At 38.5% G+C, this 23,379-nt stretch overlaps 1 protein-coding gene and 1 long non-coding RNA gene across 9 annotated transcripts in view; one reads left to right on the forward strand and one right to left on the reverse strand.

The window, feature by feature from the left end:
- Positions 1-8,820: 8,820 nt before the first annotated feature.
- On the reverse strand, positions 8,821-12,019 carry SEC61G (SEC61 translocon subunit gamma; the record flags this gene model as incomplete). Its single annotated transcript, XM_082473275.1, has 3 exons — positions 11,888-12,019; positions 10,214-10,312; positions 8,821-8,927 (listed from the first exon to the last, which is right to left on the reverse strand). The coding sequence occupies exons 2-3, from the start codon at positions 10,305-10,307 to the stop codon at positions 8,821-8,823; spliced, it is 201 nt and encodes a 66-aa protein (XP_082329401.1). The 5' UTR covers positions 10,308-10,312; positions 11,888-12,019.
- Positions 12,020-12,113: 94 nt separating this feature from the next.
- Positions 12,114-23,379, forward strand: part of LOC309666138 — a 68,393-nt gene continuing 57,127 nt past the window's right edge. For 7 of the 8 annotated variants that reach the window (XR_014266923.1, XR_014266924.1, XR_014266925.1 and 4 more), the window contains exons 1-2: positions 12,114-12,329; positions 17,656-17,788. This is a non-coding gene — a long non-coding RNA (uncharacterized lncRNA). Of the gene's footprint in view, positions 12,330-17,655; positions 17,789-19,445; positions 22,082-23,379 lie in introns of those variants that run through there. The other variant, XR_014266930.1, reaches the window with a different exon arrangement.

Genomic DNA, 23,379 nt, shown 5'->3' on the forward strand with positions numbered 1-23,379 from the left:
GAAACGTAACAATCTGATGCCTACCTTTGAGTTGCTCTGCAGAAACTGAGAAGACCCCCGCCCAGGTGGAGGGTGGTGACCACATGCTGCCCACAAGCACGGAGACCCCAGGCAGGCTGGAACCAGAAGGCTGATGATTCAGATTCCCGTCACCTCACCACAAACCCATCAGAAGAAAGCCCACAAGCTGATCACACACCCTGCAACTCTCACCCCTAATGTTGCCTTTGAAAGCCCTTCCCTGAAAGCCATCTTTAGGTTTGGAAACTGATGATGTGAGAAATTTTAACAGGACTGTGGACAAGCTGCAGGGACAAGGGACAATGCCATATGAAGATAATCAGCTCCACCTGTGCCAGGGAACCCTGCCGCTGAGGTGAAAGGGTCAGGGAAAAACAAGATCTAACACTAAAATACCTATGTTCCAGGCACTGGGCCAGCTTCATTCACACACACTTTCTGACCAAAGGTAATTCAGCAACATTGAAAACTGAGCATTAATATCTGTTTTGAAGATGAGGAGACCGTTAACTCACATGGGTTACGGAAGCTGAACCTAAGACCACGTAAACAAAGAATGTGGCCCACCACTCCACCTGTAGGAATGGTGGGATGAAGGATTAAGTTGCAATCCACTGCAGGTGCCCACCGACAGTGCACGCTGGGGGGAATTCAGGTTGGAAAAAGCAGGAAGCTCTCGGTGCTTTGGCTATATGGCCCCCAGATAGTGAAGATGCATGTGTAAGGAAGAATTTCAATAACCACAGATTCCTGCATCTTCCTATACATACATAGGAAAAAAAAAAAAAAGGCACTAAAATCATTCACTTGAGATGTCTGTTCTCTGTGACTAGCAGTGATCTTTTTATGCTAGACTACATGTGTTTCCCAGCCAAAAACACTGAAATATATGCTGGCTTCTCCCCGACCTCTTCAGAGCAGTTCCTCAGAGCTACCTGAGAGGCGGCCTCCTGGGCTAGAGCTCAGTGAGGCCCGAATGAAACGTAACTCACAGCTGTCGCGTCGTGCGTCTTCTCCATCCACAGCCACGTCACACGACACGCTACCCCCGTTTGTGCAACTGCTGCTGCTCTTCCATGACAGCCACATCAGCTGGCTTTGTTACTGCCTCGGTTTGCTGTGACAAACGTCCTGACATACTTCCACTTGGCTCTGTCCTCTTGACCTTCCCAAAATACATGGTAGAAACAAAAGTCTGTTTCATGTCTACCCAAGTTTAGCTTCCAAAGCCATCTTACACCCATGAGGGTAACACTCTCTCCTACAGGGAGGGCAGGGCCTTTTACCCCCATTACAGCTGGGAGAATGCTGCCAGAGAGTTGCTGGTTTTTCTGCTCCTCCAATCTAGGCTGTGGGGGGTGGGGGAGGGGTGTTATTTCTTTTGTCTTTTGTTTTTTCACAAGGCCTGGAAGACATTCAAGAAAAGGCAGTGCTACCCTAGCTAGTTTCAGAATCATCTTTTCCAAGTGTAAACGCTTTCTTTCAAGGCTAGTTAGTCCTGAGCCACCTAAACAGGTGGCCCCTGGAACATCATGTGCAGCCCTTAAAGCAGGGAAAGAGCCTTGTAAATTATATTGATGAAAAGGTTTAAAATTACTTTGCCCTACAGAGACACAAGAGGGAACCCTAGAACACCACTGAAGGAGGAAATACTTTTCTATGGAGGCCAATGAGAGGGAGGCGGTAAGAAGGCACGGCAAGTTGGAAGTCCAGAACTGCCACTGTCCCAAGTATGCAAGTAAAAGCCAAGACACACACACACACGTAGGTTTATGTGTATTCTGATTCCAGAAAACTAATACACACACACACACAAAATATTAGTTTTCTGATACTAGCTTACTAGCACCAAAAAAAGTTGAGAATTTCCTTAGTGTACTCTACTAAGCCAGTGTTTTAAGTTATCATGTTCTGTGTTGTACTTACAAACCAGCAATGGGCACTTCAGTCTCATTCAACGTAACAGAGTGGCGAATACGTGCAAACACTGCCCTAGGCTCTTGGGATACAGCAGCAAATAAGACAGACAAAAACATCTGCCTTTCCCTGCACTTGTACTCCAGTGGGGTGGACAATAAAGTAGTAAAATATCGCTTTGAAATGTATACAAATACCAAATCACTGTGTTGTGTAACAGGAACTAATACTGTTGTAGGTCATTTATACGTCGAAAACAAACTCATAGAAAAAGAGATCAGATTTGTGGTTACCAGGGGCAAGGGGGAGGGGTAAAAAAAAAGCAGTCAAAAGATACCTACTTCCAGTTATAATACCGGGGATGTAATGTACAACATGGTTAATATAATTAACACTGCTGTACATTATGTATAAAAATTGCTGAGTTCTCATTACAAACTAAAAAATTCTATTTCTTTAAGTTTGTATCTACATGAGATGTTGAATGTTCACCAGAACTACTGTGATCATCATTCCATGATGTACGTAAGTCAAATCACTGTGCTGTACACCTTAAACTTACCCAGTGCTGTATGTCAATGGTATCTCAATAAAACTGGAAGAAAAAAAAAGAAATATCCAGGTGGGACGGTAGTGGTGGTGGCAGTGGGAAGGGTGGAGGGGTAAGTAGTAAATTGTGGATACATTTTGAAGAATACAATCCCTACATTACTTATTACACAGGGTTATTGAGAGGATCAAGTAAGAAGGAACATTAGTTTGAAAACAATAAAATCTTACATAAATTTCATTAAACCGATATGCTCCAGTCTCTACTACTGAGTCAACATTTGTGATACCGTTCATTTAGAAATTCAGTTAAGTATTTGGTGGGAAGAGAATACAAATCCATTTTGATTAAACTGTAGTTAGTGAAGTGTCTGATGTTCTATTTTAATGAACTTTACCAAATCACGGAATCAAGCTATCTCAGGAGCCTTTTCCAGGTGTCGTCTAAAAAGCCTACAGAAAAGCTACAAGCACGGCTGATTTAAAAAAACAGTAAGCTCCATTAGGACCTCAAGATCATGAGATAGGCATATACACTACTATAATAGTGGTTAGGGGGTGAGAGATGCTACAGGTAAAATAAGCCTTACAAAACTGCATCCACAGAGTCTAGAAAACCTGCCACAAGACTGCTTCTGGAGCACGACACTACGACAGGCGTAACTTGCAGTAGATTGCAGCTCCTCTTAAGCAGGAGCTTCCCAATGTGAGGTGCACCCTTTAAACACGAAACACCATGGTGCCTCCCGCACTCAGGTGAAACTAAGTACCCTTCCTTCCAGGCAGACAAATGGGAGACAAATGCCCCAAGAGGGACAGAGTCTGGAGCAAAGCACTGCTTTCCAGCAGTAACAAAGACACTGCAGTAGGAATAGGGCTTTACTTCCTACCCTCTCCTATCAAGACTCTGCCATCCTGTCTGGACCGTTAACTGCCTCCCTCTTTGACGTGTCTTTCTGTTGTTAACAGCTGGTTTTAGTCTAGGTGGCCAAGCACTTGGTTGTAAGGTGTAGGGGTTCATGGAAATGCAGAACTGCCTCAAGGGCATTAGTATGTTTTGGTGAAGGTATTAAGACACCAGAAAATTATCAAGAGCTTTAAAACCTTGCCACTGAAAGTGCGTTCTGTGTACCAGAAGCATCAGCAGGGAGACAGAAATGCAGACTCTCAGGCCCACCCAGACCTGCTCACTCAACACTCTTCAGGTTGGGAAGAAACTCCCTCAGGTGATTCTTAAACTTGCTCAAGTTTAAGAAGTACTGTTTTACAAAACAAACGCACTAGTATATCTTAGATATACTAGGGGTATGGTTAGTAAGAAAAGTCTAGTTATTTATTCTTTCCTACTTAAGAATTCAATTGTTGAGTGTGAAGGTTATTCTGTTTTATCACCACAATCCTTGGTCAGCCCTCACTTCACACTTATAAATACAAAATATTTACGTAATGCCTCACCTACCCATGTGTCAGGAACCAATAAGTCAGCAAAATAAAAAATGAGCTGCGCAAATGTAGGCTATAGAGATTCATAATTATCTTACATCAAGTCAATATTAATGTTCAGATCATTTTATACTACAAGAAAATACACATATTTGCCAGAAGCAAGTCTGACATTTTAGCAAGTCTACATTTTAGATTTCTACCGTAAGTACTCAATACATATGTGTATATATGTAAACGTGTATATACATGTATAGGTACACTATATATGCGTGCTTGTGTAAACATATAGACAAACATACATATGCACACATGCACGTAAACACACTTCTGGCCTTTAAGGAGCTACATAACTATCAAACATAGCTATATGGTCTCCTTAAGAGCAGAGATGGCCAAGGCTTTATTTCCTTGAAGACATCAATTCATTCAAGACTGAAAACGGTTATCAGTATTTCAAAAATAGGCAGAAAATCTGTTACCATCACTATGAAAACAGACTTTGCTCTCTGAACCAGACTTTGCTCTCTGAACCATGGATCCCAAAACTGAGGAATACTGCCCAACAATACCAGTTAGACACCTGTCTACCTTATTCACTAAGAATCAGAGGACACTTACCAAATGTGTGCTGCTAAACAAATTTTTTTAAAAATATTAGAACTTGAGAAATAAAGTTCAATAACTAAACAATGAATGAACAGATTAATAGTTTTATAAATAAAACTGAGGATAGACTGTCTCAATTTTATACCAGTATTTTTTTTAAAGGGGAAAGAAGGCCCCTTTTCATCTCACATTTAATTATCAAAAAAAGTCTTTAAAATATTTAGAGCTCCAATGTTTATGACAGTGTAACTAATTATAGTTTACCTGAAGAGGAGCTCTCACTTTAAAGTTTTTAACCATGATTTTCAGGAAGCTATTTCAAGTAGCACATAAACTTGTATATAGGAGCTCTGACTACCTACTTACACTTTCAGTGCTTAGGGACAAAACTCCTACCCCACCTTCAAGCTCTCTCTCACTATCTCTACCATCCTTTACTTGCTGTTTCTTCCTCCATGATGGGAAAACACTGATCTGATAGAGGAGTACTCAGAAAGTGCAATATTCCACTGTGCCCTTTAATTTCTCCTGTAAACCAAAATATAAAGGATTGAAGGAAGGAAAGAAGGGAAGAAGAGAAAAGAACCATTACTTTCTACCACTAAAATCTGACCAATATCTGTGATGGAAAAAAGAGAAATTTGTCTATTTTGAAATTATTTTAATTTACAAATAGAAAACATCTTGGAAGAAAAAAAATGAAAGAAAAACACAAAACATATAGGCAAATTTTTTTTACTCCATGAGCGTCTCAAATCCGCACTTGGTTCACCAAGCCCCAAGAAGAAAAACACTTTTCTAAAAAGGTATTCAGCCACCACTGTAAAAGAAAAAAACATGGTCAATTGTGAGTGTACGTAAGATTTTAATAATAACAAAAATTTGAAATGCCATATGCTGTAATTTTACGGAACCAAAACCAGTTATTTGAGAACCACGCCTACATTACTCCAAAACAGCACAAAAGGGAAGAAACTGAACTTTAAAATCTTGGAACTGAAAAGGTCTTTACAGAGGACGTGGCTGCTGGAACAGGCTTAATCTGTTAAACCTCAGAATCCTCATTTGGAAAACATGCTTAACAGTCTAGCATAACATCTTTCTCAACAAGACGAAAACTATGAATTACGTAACAGGGTGGTTAGTTGAGAACTTTTTCAATCTGATGTACAATCAGCCATTTGAAAATCAAGAGTGCAGAGTAGTGCGCTGGTTCTCAACCACTGTATCTTCCCATAATCACTCAAAAACCTGGATTAATAATGAAAATAAAAATCACCTTCTCTACAGAAGACCTTCCAAGTTTGAAAAGCATAAACATTAAAATTGTATACTGAGATATACATTTTAAAACTGTGATGTTAAAGAAAGAAAATAATTCCAGTACTAGATGAAAGTTACACTCCTAAAAGAAACACTCCTGCATCTATACTTTAACGTGAAGTGGTTTAAGTGCTTACATCATTAAACTGTATTGCTGCAACTAAAATACCCACAACTATAAAACTCCTTTAAATTATAACCCTGTGGATATTCTGACTGCTGTAATTGTATAGAAGAGGAAAAAATTTCATCATTAAGAAAAAAAAATGTGATAATTCAGCCTAGTGAAAGAGAAGCTTGTGTTTATACTTTACTTGCTACCGTCTCAAAATGATTTAAACAGTGATTTATGCTCTTTCAAGCAGGAAAAAAAGATTTCTTTTAGTTTTACAGCTGTCATGGTGTATCACGAAAAGAGTTAAGTTTTCTGATAGCTTTTCTCACAAAATGTTTTATTTAGCCTTCATTTTAATGTAAAAACTATCTAGAGATATATTTTTTTAACTCTTTAAACACTGAAAACAATTGTGTTACTAGAAGAAAAGTTCTCTAAGTAACTAGCTTCCAAAAGGTCATAGTTCAACAATCTCTGACTAGCAAGGCTGGCAAAAGATATATTGTGCCTGCTGCAGAAATGAGAATTAAGAGAAAGCAAATTTTTAACACTTGTTTCAAAGACCTGCTGGGAACAACTGGACTAATGAATCTTAATCCCAAAAGGGTGCGCTAAGAGTTCACTGTCCTAAAAGGTACTTTAGGCCACAACTCAGATAATGAAACAAAAGATGTTTGAACACAAAACTAGGATAAATAACAATGTTGAACAGATTAAAAATGCAGAAGTCTTCCATAAGGGAATCTAGCAAAAAGGAATTTAACAAGGGTAATGTTCCATTCTTAGGCTAAAAACAAACCACACCAACTATGTAAACCCAGGATAAAGGAAATTTATTGTAGCCGTTATCTGTGAGAAACTGAAGATTGTAGCCTTTAGCAAGAAAACATCCACAGTAGGCAGTGGATTCTAAACACCGGATTTTAAGAGGGCTTCATGAAATGCAAACTGGAGCCTGAATGAAGTGAGGCGCCTGACTCAGGATGAGTAGTGGTCTCAAACTGAGCTGGAATGAGAGATGGCCTATACAATGGTTAAGCACACAGGCTCCCAAGCCTGGGTTTCACATGCTGCTTTACCACTTATAGGCAGGCGACGTACTTACTTACTCTCCATGCCTCAGTTTCTTCATCTATAAAATGGAAATAATAATACTGCTACCTCACACAATTGTCATGAGGGTTAAAAGAGTCAGCTCACATTAAGCTGTGTGTCCTCGGCACACAGCAAGTGCTCAATGTTAGCAATTATTATTACCATCATGATCCTTAGAAAAAGGTTAAGAACCTGACGTTGTTCACTTAATTCAACACTTCACTCAAGTGTTTTCAATGTGTACAAGAATGCACTGGACTAGGTTCTGTAGTGTATATACACAAACTACAGAATATACATATATATACAGTGACGTATTAATATTACCTTATCAATTAATTGACATTCCTAACAATTTAAAGCAATAACTCTGTCAGTTACACCTGCCTGACAGTGGACCGGGGAGCAGGAAGCAGGAGCACTGAGCTTACGTCACAGGCTCCACCCCTCCTCCTCTGTTTACTGATTAGGTAGGGGCTGTAGCCCAGAGACACTGAGCTCAGGTTTCCCAATTCTACTTCAGGATTCGCTCCGTGATTCCACTATTCCAGAAACGGCATTCCTCACTAGGAATATAATAGAGATTTCTGAACTGATGAAGGAGGTTTGAGAGATTTGGTCCTTTCCAGGTCTAACTTTCTGCGATCCTAAAATACCCCTGTGTGGCATGTCTTCCTAATAGCTATGAAAACCTACTTAAGAAAGCCACCTGACAATACTCATCCAGTCTCGTCATTTAAAAGACAACTTCCACCATCATCCATAATAAAATATCTAGTACTTAAAGAGACTTATAGTTTACAAACCATCCCCACCCCATAAAATAAGCCTAAAAGGCTTCTCTCATGATTATTTCTCTGGCAGGTAGGGCTCAGAGATTAAGCGAATACAAAATCATAGAGCAAATAAGTACTGCAACTCATACTAACTCTTTACACCGAACAAAATGGCCTAAAACTGACTGCTCTAATTGCACACTGCCATAAGGTGTTCCCAACAACTTGTAATGAATCTTGCAATGAATCTAAAAAGCAAAAGCATTTAGAATAGAATAAAGTAATCCCAGTGTTCCTCTGTCTCTTCTCCTCCTCTCTAATATACCTAAAGGTGTATTAGTATCAATGGCTCATTACAGTAACCACAACTTCCGTTTAGGTTCTTACCCAAATTGTTTTTTAGGGTTTTACATGACCTAAGTCATTAATCTTTCCATAGCCCTAGTTAAGAACTATTATCCTTATTGAATAAACTGGGCACAGAGGAGCTAATAAGCAAGTTGTCCAAGGTCATGACAACTATTAAGTAACAAGAAAGAGAATCTAAACCTAAGCAACCTGGTCCAGAGTTTGAACTCTATCACTATAGTGATTTTCAGATGGGGAGCATTTTCTCTGCACCTTAAAAATCTTGTTGACAAGTTAATATATTGCACAAAGAGGACCTGAGTTTGAATATTGGTCCTGTCACTGAATACTTGTTTTGTCTCATACTGAGTGCCTTTAACTCATTTCCTTGATCCTTTAAAATTTTACGTATTAAAAAATTAGTGCCTATCTCACAGAGTAGCTATAAAAATTATATAAGATTTAAAGTCACTTTGAATTATCTGGTACTCAGTAAACAGCAGTAGACTGTAAGAACATTAAAAAGTCAAGACACATATGTGTGTTAACGAAATAGCAGGCTGTTAACTCAAATGGTTTGCATTTTCATTCTATCCTAGATATTGTCTATTTCATAAAGTTTACTTACACAATGATGTTATTAATAGGAATATGGATCAATTTCACAAAAAAGCCAATGAATCCCATTATGGCAAATCCTATTGCAGTTGCCATGGCAATCTTCTGGAATTCTGGATTTAAAAATACAAAATTTACATTATTTTTTGCATTGTCACTGCAACTATAGGTGGAAAAAAATTAGCACCGACATAAACTTACTGGTGTACATTTCTCCTGATAATAAGTATATAATTTTAAATAAAATAAAACACGACAGTATCAATAGTAAATAAGGTATTTGACAGATCTTTTAACTTTCATATTTTATTGATATTTAATGATATATAAAAATAAAGTGCATGTTCAGGCTAGTGAGTCCATCAACCAGCAGTGACATATTTATCTTCCTAGCAAATGACCAGAATACCAAAAAGAAATGAAACACGGACAGAATACACAGTATCTGTCTTAAAAAGTTTGTAACATTGCTAAAAGTATTAATTATAAAAGCACAGAACATCACTTTTTATAAATAATAGGTCAACTGTCTTTGATATTATAATGAAGCCAAAAATAAGGCTTGAAAAACCGAACTGGGTTGCGCACAATTTTACGTAAAGGCTCCAGACCCTGGTGATATTTCCATTTAAGGGTATCTCCTCAGGGAAGCTCTCCCTGACCTCCTGACCTGGTTAGTCCTCCTATTACATGCTGTCAAACATTCCTCTATTTACCTTCCGTAATACTTACATAGCAGTAATTAAAAATTGTAATTGTCATTATTTGCTTATGACTATCTTCCCTCAAAGAATCTAAGGTCCATAAAAGTAAGGACTGCTCCTTATTGTATATTTTTATATATTATGCTATATATGTAATATAATACATCATATTATAGTCTCTATTATATTCCCAGCTCCTAACTCAGGCAGCAGTCAATAAATGAATAGAAGCAGACAAACTGTGGTACACCTCTTAACACATGAATTGTGATAAGTAAGAAATTAAACTTCCTAGGTTGGCACCAACTATGCTGTTGATTTCACGTTAAGGCTTTTTTTGCTTGGGGGAGGCTTGGGGAGGGAGTGGCACCACAGGAAGAGCTCCAAAAGATGTTCCAGAGTAGAAATGTGAAAGATACTAAAAACTCTAAAGTCATTAAATATGACTAAGGCAAAAGCAACATGGAAAATAAGGCTGTAACAAATAACCTTATACGATTTGAAAATACATATAAGAGAAAAATTTATAAGGTATGCAAAAAGTACACAAAGTTTAGGAAAAAATGACAATGTTAAAAAGCAATAAAGCGAAATAAATCAATAAAAATGTTGATGAAAGAATTGCAACAATTATTAAACAGGAAGACATTAATCAAATAAAGGGCTTAGAGAATGCAAAGATTTAATTTTATTACCTTTTCGATCCGGTTTGGTGCATCTTTTAACCAGCCGAATTGAGTCCTTCACAAACTGCCGACTTGGCTCAACGAACTGCATTACCTGATCCATGATGCCTGTTTGAAAAACAAAAAGGGAAAAAAGATACTCACTGATGTTATTTATTATAGAACAAGGACTTGTTGAGTTATATCAAAGTGTAAATGAGACCAGCCTGATATGGGTGGGTCAGTATCATCTCACCAAAAAAAAAAAAAAAAAAAAAAACCACAGACTCCAAGAGTAAATTGACATTATTTTTTGCAATCTCCAGCCAATCATCAAAACAAAGGCAATAAGAACAGGGCAGGTTTTGCCCGTGTTCTCATCACTGACAAAGGACGCAAGCTCTTAGTATAAAAGGGCTCTCACTGCAAAAAGGCTAATGAGCACTTGACAACAGATCCGCCCCTCAACCACCCTGCAGTCCTCCCGCTGTTCCTGCTGGGGAATCAACAGGGTTGGGACCCAACAAATATTTGCTATAGTTTATTTTAAACTCCCCAGACCCCAGTGTCTCGTGCAGTGAATGCCAACTGTGACGCTTCAAGGGCCTAGAGTAGAGGTAAACGTGGACTCCCATCTGACTGTTCCAAACCATGGCCCCACAACGTTTTAAGAAAAGAGTTTCTCTGCATGGAGCAGATCATCTGTACAATTTTCAAAACCACAAAAACTGGCGAAACCAAGACCCAGACTCTCCGAGGCTGTCCGCTGAAGTCTGAATCTTTAGGTCTGGACACACCTTCTAAGGAAAGGGGCTATATGTATGTTACCGATGGACTCTCTTGCGGAACCCATCACACAGTAGAAATGTCATCCAACCTTGGCTCTGACAGTCACTAGTACAACAGCCAATGAAGCCGATTCGCTGCTTGGACTTTACTGGATTTCAGGTGCTTACAACCGGGGCCAGGCACCCAGATACTCGGTAAGCTTTTGTTGAGTTAATGCCACCCGCAAGAAGTGGTGGTTCAAACCCCTTTCTATGAAATGCAGCCTCTCTAAGCCCCGGGTTTCTCGCCCAAGAACACTGAAAGGACGTCCGCAATTCTATAAACATCCCGGGCCAGGTGTGCTGGGCCCCTGCAACACACAGGAAGTAACGCCTGTTTCCTTAGTCTTGCACTTAACTCTGTTCTGCAAATCCACTGAGCCTAAACTTTACAGATGTCGTGATAAATGCGAAGGGTCCTTTCAGGAAAAAAAAAACAAACAAACACAAAAAAACCCGCGCAACACCCAAAGCACTGCACTGAATGTCAAGGGAGAGAATCCAATAACCCACTATGGCCTCCTGATTCAGACTCTAGACCAACCTTTTCACCCTCACAGCACAGGGAGGAGCTCCCCGAGACACGCTCCACACACACGGCCCCAAAGCCAACCCCGAAGGGACCCTCCGTGACCACAGCACCGAGACGGGGGAAGCGTTCCCAGAAAGGCGGCCGAGGTCGCGCGGCCGCAAAGCCGGCCCCGAAGGACCGAGGCCCTGGAAGCCCTTCTCCCTCGGGCACGCCGGCCGCGGCCTCGGGTACGCTTCCCCCGACGCCGTGCGGGCAGGCGGCGGACGGCCGGAGGGCTCGCCTACGTCCGCCGCCTCCGCGAGTGACCAAACCGTAGCCTGGAGCCCCCGCCAGACGCAGCCTCACCTGCCCGCCGTCCGCTCGCGAAGGCCAAGACACGTAGCACAACGGCCGACGCACAGGCGCCGACCGGAACCGGAAACCGAGCTCGCCTACTGCCCGCCCACCCCTCCGTTCATTGGTCCTTCGGGAAGACGTCGGCGCGCAGGCGCAGTCCGACGTGCGTCTCGGCCCCGCTTCCGGAATGGGCTCGCGGAGTGCGCGTCTACGGCGCCGGCCATGGCTTGGGCAGCTCCGTGGAGAGCGTGGGGCGTGGGGCGTGGGGCGTGGCTGCGATGCGTGGGCGGGGCTGCGATGCGTGGGCCCCTCCGCGGCGTGGGCGGGGCTTGCTCTCCGCCGCGCTCCTCACCCGCGCTCCGTAGCTGGGTCAACTCTGCTGGACGGGTCCGGATGACAGGCTCTGATAGGCTTCGCCTTGGGCGGTGACTTCTTGACTGCCCGTCCCTTTGTACGTATTTAATTGTAGTCAACAATGAACCTCATAAGCAACATAGTGTTTTGTGACCGACCTCCCTCGAAACGGTCTCCCACTCGCAAAACTTGGCCTTCCTCTGTGTCCATCTTTGGAATTCCCCAGGAATTGAGGCCATGATCTGGGTTTGCCGTGGGGACATGGTACAGTGTATACGTATTATCCGACTATGGGGGTTTTGCTGAGACTATTATGAACCCCGACATTTGGTGCTAAATGGTGAGCTTCTCAAGCTGCGATGTTATGTTTTTGGAATGAATCAGTCTGTCCTCGATTATTTATCGAGCACCTACGGTGTATAACGCTTTACTAGGTGCTATGAATGAGCTAGATATGTCATACCCTCTTATTACGGTCTAGTAAGGGAATGTACAGGGTAGGGAAGGGAACAGACAAGAAAACAAAATTATACGTTAATAAAAATACTATATGGCAAATAAAAAGTGTGTTGTGAAAAGAGAAAAAAATAAAGCACGGTGGAATAAAGATAGCATTCTTTTGGATGATTACTGTAGGACTCTAAGGCCATGTCACCTGAGCTAAAGGCCTAGGGGTGAAGAATTATTTAAACACCCCAATCTGTCCAGAATTTTAAAATTCTTAAAACTAAGGCCAAGTACCCATGTGAACTTTACAATATATACAGACCACTTGCAGTACAGTGTATGAAAACTGTTAAAAACATAAATTCCTGACCTCTAACCCACTGAATCAGAATATTTGGACATTTAGGGATTAGAAACCTACATTTTTAAAAAACTTACCAGGAGCTTTTAGGTACTGAAGATCACAGCCCTGAAGGTTCTAACTTTTCTCTGAACTCTGCTCTATCAGCTGCCCCTGAGTTACATTTATTCCTCTGGTACCTTTGTCATGCTCCATTGTTAGGCAGAGAGAAGAAGTATGTTTTACAGACCTCTGGGCTTTGGAAAAGTTTTTACTCTGCTTCATTCCCAACACATCCTGTAGTCAAATATTCTGTGCAATTACTATTAACAGGCTCCGGTATTTTGCCTTGACATGGGACAAAAACCCATGATCATATCATCACATACTTGGAAAACCTAGGTTCTTACCTAGAAAACAAGTGATGCCCATCACCCTGACAATATATATATTACAGCAGACCGCTGAGCTTTGTGGACACCACACTGAACCATCATGCCTTGATATTTAGGTAAGACTATATTTGTATATCCACACTTGAGTAATTATACAGTTTCTCCTTGAATTCTGAACTTACGGACATAGATATGGAAACGTCAAATGTCATACAAGCACAGTACAGCCTTTTACCATGGAAGGGGTGCATGGAACTATACTATTGCAACATTCTTATATTTCTCATGAAGTGGTGTAGTATTAAGACTATGTTAAGAATGCAACCACTAAAGAAAAAATTAAAAACTGCAAAGCCATATACCTAAAAAAACAATCACATATTAGAATGGCATTCAGAGAAATACGCAATTAACCCAAAACCCGAAAGGAGGAAGGGAGAAAAAAAAAACACACACACACAAAAAAACCAAACAAATAAAACAGAAGAACTAAATATAACCACATCTGTAATTTCATTACATCCAAATGTAATTTTTATGTTTAAAAACTCCCCTTAAAAAGCAGATGTCAAAGTGATTGAAAAAAAAACAAAGATTTAGCTATATGCTGATTGTATAAATACACTTTACATATAAAGGCATATAGGTTGCAAGTAAATAGATGGGAATGCAAACAATAAGAAGACGTCAGAATTTGGTACTGGGGTTTGTTGATATCAGATAATGTTAGATAGTGTAGACTTTAACATAGGAATTACTGGAGATAAAAAGGGAGCATTTTCATAACGATAAAAGGTATATCAATCATAATACCTTCATCAGGAAGGTATATCAATCATAAATTTGTGTGCACCTAGTAACTGAGGTTCAAAATACAGGAAACAAAAATTAACAAAAAGACACCTGTACAAACAAGTAGGGGATTTTAACAGTCTTTGTTCCGCAACTTACAGCATTAGACAAAAAAGAAAATCAACAAAGAAATAGAAGATCTGAACAACATTGTCAACTACCCTGACCTGATTAGTCTACAAGTGGAACACTACCCCCCAAAACTGCAAATACACATCGTTTTCAAGTGCACATGGTAACTTTACCAAGATAGAACATATACTGGGTCATAAAACAAGTCTTATATAAAAAAAGGTTCAAATCATACGTTGTTTTTTCTGACCATTGTGGAATTAAATTAGAAATCTATAACAACCAGATACCTAGAAAAATCTGGAAATGAAATAACATGCTTCTAAATAAATAATCCAAGGGGTTAAAGAAGAAATCAAGAGGGAAATTGGAAAATTATTTGAACCGAGTGATAATGAGAATGAAGTATATCAAACTGCAGTATATCACTACACACCCTGATAATGCTTAAAAAGGTTGACAGCATCAAATCTGGGTATAAATATTAGATCAATCAGAACTGTTAATCATTGTCAACAGGAGTGTAAAATGGTACCCAGTAGTTTTATAAAACTAGGTGTACACCACTCTATAATCCCTCAATTTCAATTTTAGGTATTTACTGAAGAGAGATGAAAATATATTCACCAAAAGACTTGTACAAAAATATAGCCAAAAAACTAAAAGTGAGTCGGGTCCATGAACAAAGAATGGATGAACAAAAAGATGTATTTCCACAATGAAATACTATTCCACAATGAAGGGAAAAAATGTATTTATGTAGCACCATTGCTTAATATCAAAAACATTGTGGTGGGGCTTCCCTGGTGGCGCAGTGGCTGAGAATCTGCCTGCCAATGCAGGGGACACGGGTTCGAGCCCTGGTCTGGGAAGATCCCACATGCCGCGGAGCAACTGGGCCCGTGAGCCACAATTACTGAGCCTGCGCGTCTGGAGCCTGTGCTCCGCAACAAGAGAGGCCGCGATAGTGAGAGGCCCGCGCACCGCGATGAAGGGTGGCCCCCGCTTGCCACAACTAGAGAAAGTCCTCGCACAGAAACAAAGACCCAACACAGCCATAAATAAAATTAATTATTAATTAAAAAAAAAAAAAAAAAAAAAAAAAAAAACATTGTGGTGAGTGAAAGAAGTCTATGCAAAAGACCGCATACTGTAAATAATATTTGTAAGAAGTTCTAGACAAGGCAAAATTAATGTATGTTGAAAACAGTGTTTGGGCATAGGGATTAAGGAGGATGAGGGAACTCGGGTGAAAATAATGTAACTTGACAAGGATTAGGGTTACACAGGAGTCTTAGTTCAGACTGCTGTAATAAAATACCATCAACTGGATGGCTTAAACAGTAAACACTTATTTCTCACAGTTCTGGAAGATAGAACTTCCAGATCAGGGTGCCAGCGTGGTTGGGTTCTTAGTAGAGAGTGTGGTCCCGGTTTACAGACGGCTGTCTTCCTGGCATCTGCACGTGGATGCTAATCCCACCACGGGGGCTCCACCCTCATCACCTGATTACTTCCCAAAGTCCCCACCTCCAAGCACCGTCACATTAGCACTTCAGCAAATGAATGTGGGGCGTACAGACATTCAGTCGTGGCAGCAGGTGTGTGCATTTCTCACACCTCATCACATGGTACTCTTAGGGTCTGTATTCTACTTCATGTAAAGTTTACCTCAAAAAAATAAAACACCGTACACAAACACTGAACTCTCGCTCTAGTTAAATGATACAACCGCTGACAGGAGTGAAGCGTACAGGTACAAGTATACAGTCATTGAAAGATTCTTAGGTGTAGTTGTATGGGTATTCACTGAACAATTCAACTTTTCCGTATGTTTGAATTTTTTCATAATGTGGAAAAGATCTATACGCACATCACTAAATCAAGTTTTTAAAATTTTGTTTTGACGTAAATAATGTTGAATATAAGTTGAAAGTATACATAGTAGAAATTTTAAATTGCCTCTCAATTTAAAAATATCAGTGAAATATTGATAGTGTTATTTGAGATAAGCTGAATTAATGCTCCATTTAGATTCCTGAATCTCTGCTTGAAGTAAGAAAGTTTAAAAACCCTTGTATAGATACAGGATTTTTTTTAAAAACACCAAGCTTAAATAATACACCCTCCAAGTAGTTTAAGTAATATTTTACCCAGAGTTCTAGTCTTTTGTTCCTTAAAGTAGAAAAATATAATATTTAATTGAAAATGGGATATATGATTTTTTTTACATTTATTTTACTAACAAGCAAGATCTCTGTGCTTCTCTGAAAGAGAGTTAAAAATTGTACCTCTATATCTTCTTTTTATAGGTTTTCAAAATGGGTACAGGTGTACCTCGGAGATATTGTGGGTTCAATTCCAGACCAGTGCTATAAAGCAAATATCACAATAAAGCAAGTCACATGAATTTTTTGGTTTCCCAGTGCATATAAAAGTTATGTTCATACAATATAGTATAGTCTGTTGTGTGCAGTAACAATATGCCTAAAAAATGTACATTACTTAAAAAATATTTTATTGCTAAAAAGCGCTAACCATCATCTGAGCTTTCAGTGAGTGGTCATCTCTGTGCTGGTGGAGGGTCTTGCCTGGATTTTGGCGGCTGCTGACTGATCAGGGTGGTGGATGCTGAAGGCTGGGGTGGCCGTGGCCATTTCTCCGTAAAGACAGCAATTAAGTTTGGCCCATCAATTGACTCTTCCTTTCACTTGAACACTTAGAGGCTGTTAATTAGCCCAATTTCAATATTGTTGTGTCTCAGGGAATAGAGAGGCCTGAGGAGAAGGAGAGAGATGGGGCAACAGCTGGTCAGTGGAGCCATCAGGACACACACAACATTTACAAAGTTCTCTGTCTTACATGAGTGTGGTTTGTGGTGCCCCAAAACAATTACAATAGTAACATCAAAGATCACTGGTCACAGATCCTCATAACAAATATAAAAATAATGAAAATGGGGGCTTCCCTGGTGGTGCAGTGGTTGAGAATCTGCCTACCAATGCAGGGGACACGGGTTCGAGCCCTGGTCTGGGAAGATCCCACATGCCGCGGAGCAACTAGGCCCGTGAGCCACAAGTACTGAGCCTGCGCGTTTGGAGCCTGTGCTCCGCAACAAGAGAGGCCGCAACAGTGAGAGGCCCGCGCACGGCGATGAAGAGCGGCCCCCACTCGCCACAACCAGAGAAAGCCCACGCACAGAAACGAAGACCCAACACAGCCAAAAATAAATAAATAAAGCGTAAAAATTTAAAAAAAAAAAAAAAAAATAATGAAAATGTTTGAAATATCATGAGAATTACCAAACTGTGTTACAGAGACAGGAAGTGAGCAAATGCTGTTGGAAGAATGGTGCCAGTAGACTTGCCCAACGCATGGTCGCCACAAATCTTCAATTTTTAGAAGTGCGGTATCTGCGAAGCACAGTGAAGTGAAGTGCAATAAAATGAGGTATGCCTGCTTTAAAACATGTAATTCTCTAATAATTATATTCTCGTTGCAGTAATTGAGCTAGTTCTATATTGGGTTACAAAATAGTAAATATCATACCACAAAATAGTAAATATGTACCACATTAGGTTACATTATAGTAAATTTCACAACATCTATGTATATATGTCTAAGGGAAAGCCTTTAAAGATATAGATTTGATATAGATTTGATGATGTTTGCTACTCTAGGTTTGATAATGTTTAAATTTTTTTCCATTGACAATTTTTACTAGTTTAAATTTTTAAAAAATTTTTAAGTCCTGTTTTTTTAAGGTAATAAGATATTTGATAAAACAAGAGATAGTAAAACTCCACAGATGACTTAGTTTTCTAAAAAAATTGCAAGAGAAAAAGAATCTATGAGTCAAATATATCTAAAAAGCATATTAACTTATGACAGCTTATATTTATCTTGATTCAATAAACAAGCTATTTTATACATACACTAATTATAATATTAAAAATTACTGTTAACAATTCAGGAGTGATACTGTTATTGTCCTAAGCTTTAAGGTATGTGAAATAAGACTTGCTAATTGGGGAGTGGAGAGGATAGTCCACCAATTTAGTTGTTTCATAAAGTAGATTCTGCATAATAATTAAGTGTGGTTGTACAGTTTTTGGTTGATGTAGCATTTTAATCCCTCATGTAGAGGCAGACAGGAAAGGTTAAGACAGTGATTGCTACCTAACCCCCTAAGTTATATGGTACTGCTTCAGAGGGTAGAACCTGTGTAAACATGATGTCAAAATCTAACACTAGTATGTATTTAGAGCAAAATCCATCCATATTTGGACATATAGCTGTTCTCTTAATTTTTTTGGTTGTTGAGTGCATCTTTTTTAAGCATTTGTGATTATATTTTTGAAATAACATTTTTAGCAAAAATAATACATGCTAATTATTTTAAAAATTCAGACAATACAGACAAGTACAAAGAAAATGTTAAAAATCAACCACTATCCTTTATCCAGTAAAATGCTTCATTAACAGATGAACCCCACTCCAGTTCTCTCTCTGCAAACATAAAGGTAGAAAGATATCTAGGTAAATAACTAGAAAAGGTATACAGGTATATAATAAAAATACGATCATATTAAAATTATATTTAAAATATTAAGTTTACTTTATCTGAGTTTAACAGAAGGAAAATGAACTGAAATGAAAATGAAATAATTTCCAAATTTCTGAATGTAAGATGATAAACATTTTTTACTACATGCCATATTGCTCCTTAATTATAACTCTTAGATTAAGAGAAAGTATTAGGTTGGAGTTATTATAAGATATATATTCTTGAAATGTTTTAATTTTAGTAAAATTGGTGCCATGCTATGATGAGAAATTTAACACACTTCCTCCCTCCTTATTCCTCTCCCCTCCAATTTCTGTTAGTTTATTGGAATAGTCCCTACATAAGGAATTAATCTCTTGATGAAGCCCACTTTAACTCTTTTAAAACAATAAAGTAAAAATTATAAGAAAAGTAAAAATTGTAAGACCCTCACACTCCTATTAACCATCATACTAGATGTCCTTACTCATGGCATAGAAAAGGGGAGGGGGGGAAGGCATATAGATGGAGAATAAAAAAAACTTGTCTTTTTTCTAGTCTACTTAGAAAATCCCCAAAAATCAACCAAAAAATCTCCTGGAACCAATAAACAATTACAGCTAGATTACAGGATTACAGGATACCAAGTTAATATACAAAAGTCAATTGCTTTCAAATTGGAATTTGAAATAAAAAATACATCATTTTTATTAGCACCAAAAAAAAAAAGAGAGAGAGAGAGAGAGAGATAGGCAGGAAGGAGGCAGGCAGACATAGGTATAAATTTAACAAAATATGTGCAAGATCTGTACTAAGAAAACTACAAAATTGATGAAAGAAATACAAATGTAAATAAATGGAGAGCTATTCCATGTTCACAGATTGGAAGACTCAATATTTTAAAGATGTCAGTATTTCCCAACTTGGTATTCAACACAATTCCTATCAAAATCCCAGCAAATTATTTTGGGTATCAACAAACTGGTTCTAAAGTTTATAGAAAGACAAAAGAGTAGCCAACACAATATCGAAGAAGAATAAAGTTGGAGGACTGTCACTACTAGGCTTCAAGACTTACTGTAATCTGTAGTAATCAAGACAATATGGTGTTGGTGAAAGAAGAGATAAATAGATTAATTGAACAATAGAAAATCCAGAAATAGACCCACACAAATGAGACAACTGATCTTTGACAAATGAGCAAAGGCAATTCAAAAGAGCATAGATAATCTTTTCAGCAAAAGGTACTGGAATAACTGGACATCCAGTCCCAGAACTTAGACCTTTTACAAAAATTAACTCAAAATGGGTCATAGACCTAAATGTAAAATGCAGAACTCTAAAATGTCTAGAAGATAACATAAGAGAAACAGAGGTGACCTTAGGTTTGGTGATGCACTTAGATACAAGACCAAAGGCATGATCCATGAAAGAAAAAAATAAGTGTGACTTCATCAAGATCAAAAACTTCTGCTCTACATAAAGACACTGTTTTAAGAATGAAAAGACAAGTCACTGACTGGGAGAAAATATGTGCAAAACACATGTCTGATAAAAGACTTGTATTCAGAATATACGAAGAACTCTTGAAAGTCAGCAACTAAAAAAATTCTAAAAGAGGCAAAAGATCTGCACAAGATACCTCACCAAAAAAGATATACAGATGGCAAATATGAAAAAGTGCTCAATATCAGGTCATCAGGGAATTGCAAATTAAAACAATGAGATGTGCCTATTAGAATCGCTAAAATCCAAAATACTGACGACAGCAAGTGCTAATGAGGATGTGGAGCCACAGGAGCTCTCATTCCTTGCTGGTCAGTATGCGAAGTGGTGCAATCACTTTGGAAGATTCTTCGGCAGTTTTTACAAAGCTAAACATAATCTGACTATACTATCCAGCAGTAACGCTCCCTGGTGTTTAACCCAAACGAGTTGAAAACATACACAGGGATTTTTATAACAGCTTTATTTATCATTGTGAGATGTGGAGGCAACCAAGATGCCTTTCAGTAGATGAATGGATAAACAATCCGTGATACGTCCATAGAATAGAATGTTATCCAGTGATTAAAAAAAGAAAAAGAGCTATCAAGCCGTGAAAAGACGTGAAGGAACCTTAAATGCGTATTTCTCAGTGAAAGAAGACAATCTGAAAAGGTTACACACTGTATGCTTCCAGCTATGACATTCTGGAAAAGGCAAGACTGTAAAGACGAAAAAGTTACTGGTTTCCTGGGGTATGGGGACAGGGAAGAAGGAATGTCTAGGTGTAGCATGGGATTTTTGAGTGCCTGGAAACTATTATGTATGAACCACAATGGTGGCTACATGATGGTATGCATTCGTCAAGACTCACAGAACTGTACAACACAAAGAGTGATACCTAGTGTAAATTATGGACTTTGGTTAATAATGTATTCATCAATAGTAACAGATGTACACTAGTACAAGTTGTGAATAATAGGGGAAACTGTGTGGAGGGAGTGGGAGGAGGAGGGTGTAGTCATTTTCTGTACTTTATGTTCAATTTTTTCTGTAAACCTTAAACAATAAAGTGAGTGAAAATAAAAAATAAGACTCTAGGAAATGGGAAGAAACTAGTCATTCTGTTTTCTTTATGCTTTATCAAAACCGCTGTTAAACAACGAGTGTCCTGTGCTCTTTCCCTCTACTACTAGTCAGTCCTTTTTCCCCCCAAGATGATAAGAAGTCCAGCACCTCTCCCAAGACAAAGTGGATGAGATGACTTTGATCCCAAACCTAGCTATAACCAGCTGACTTATTTCAAGAAGGCAAGGGGTTCTGACATTTTCATTGCATTCCCTGGGGCTTAAATAATGGAGCATTATGGCATTCAATTGCACTTTCTTTACATCAAGCCATGGAGAGTGTTAGGGGCTGAATTGTGTCTCCCCAAAACTTACATGTAGAAGCCCTAAGCCCCAGGACCTCAGAATATGAGTGTATTTGGGGATGGGGCCTTTAAAGAGGTAATTAAGTTAAAATGTAATTATTGTGGGCCCTATTCCAGTGTACCTGATGTTCTTATAAGAAAAGGAAGTTTGGACACAGGTGCAGAAGGAAGGTGGTATGAAGATACAGTGAGAAGACAGCCATCTGAAGTTAAAGAGAGCAGTCTCACAAGAACCCTGCCCTGCTGACATCTTGATCTCAGAATTCTGGCCTCCAGAATTGTGAGAAAATAAATTTCTGTTTAAGCCATCTAGTCTGTGGTGCTTTGTTATGGCAGCCCTAGCAAATTGGGGCAAGTTTTTATTGCCTTTTTTTCTTCCTGTTTTCTAAAAGAAATAAAAGTTCAAGCAAGTATAATTTTTGGACGCAGTAACATCACAAGAATATAAAAATCATGAAATGTTGTTTTCCATTGTTGCACTGTAGAATTAACCTTTTAGGAAGATGTTTATAGAGCTTTGTGAAAATTTATATTGAGAAAGGGATTGCAGATTTTAAACTATGTTTTTAAAATTATTTCTTGATCAGTTAAATTTCCTTGTCAAGTAGTTTTATTTTTTTTAAAGGTTCTTACAGACAGTACATTTCCTGAGTTCACACATGTTTGAATATATCTGTCTTTATATTTTAGTGACATGGGTGGGTATAAAATTGTCACTTCATTATTTTTAAAAATTTGGCTGAAATTAATTACTCCATTATATCCTAGCACTAAGTGTTACTAAGGAGAAATTTAACATTAGCTTGAAATATTCCCATCTTACTTTGTCCCCTCTATGCGATTAAAGAATTATTTCTCTATTCCTGAAATTCAATGGCAAACAAGATCTGTCTCAATAAAAACTGATATTCTGTGTAATTTTTTTACATAGACTATTTGATTCTTACTTCAGGGAAATTTTATAGTAAGTTTTCTGCTTGATCTGCTGGGGTATCTGTTTAAGGAAATGACCTTTTGTTAGCTTTTCTTTTTGCTTTATATATTATATTTTCTTGATTGTTTTACCTTGCTTGTTCCTCTGTTCACTGTGATTAGCTCAAGCCTTTTTGTACTTTATTATTTCACTTTTTAACTCTCTATTCTGTTTCTTGTTGTTTCTAATTCATTCCCTGATATTATTTTGGTTCTCAGTTTTTTTCTTCAGTAGCACAGTTTTGTCTTTTTTATTCTGTTTTTAAAATTTTACTGACGAAAAATCATTTTCTGGAGTTCATGTCCTTATTAAGGTTCTTTTGTCACAAAAAGTTGTAGAGAGTTTCCTTCTGTTTCTTTGAGATTTCTACTCTGTCTTCTTATGCTATCTTCATATCTCCTTGTATTTACCTTTCAGTAGTATGCTTGTATAATTTAAATTTAAACAATCCTTTAAAAATATTTATTATAAAAAATTTAAAGCCACAAAAATACAGGGAAAGGTATAATTATGTCCTTTATTTTCATCTTGCATATGCAGAACATAGGCTACTCTGCTTGACTTGCCCTTAGTTCTCTATAGTGTGGCTGAGTTTTCCCCAGTGT

This window comes from Balaenoptera physalus, assembly GCF_965194825.1.
Source record: "Balaenoptera physalus genome assembly, chromosome: 8".
Lineage (NCBI taxonomy): Eukaryota > Metazoa > Chordata > Mammalia > Artiodactyla > Balaenopteridae > Balaenoptera > Balaenoptera physalus.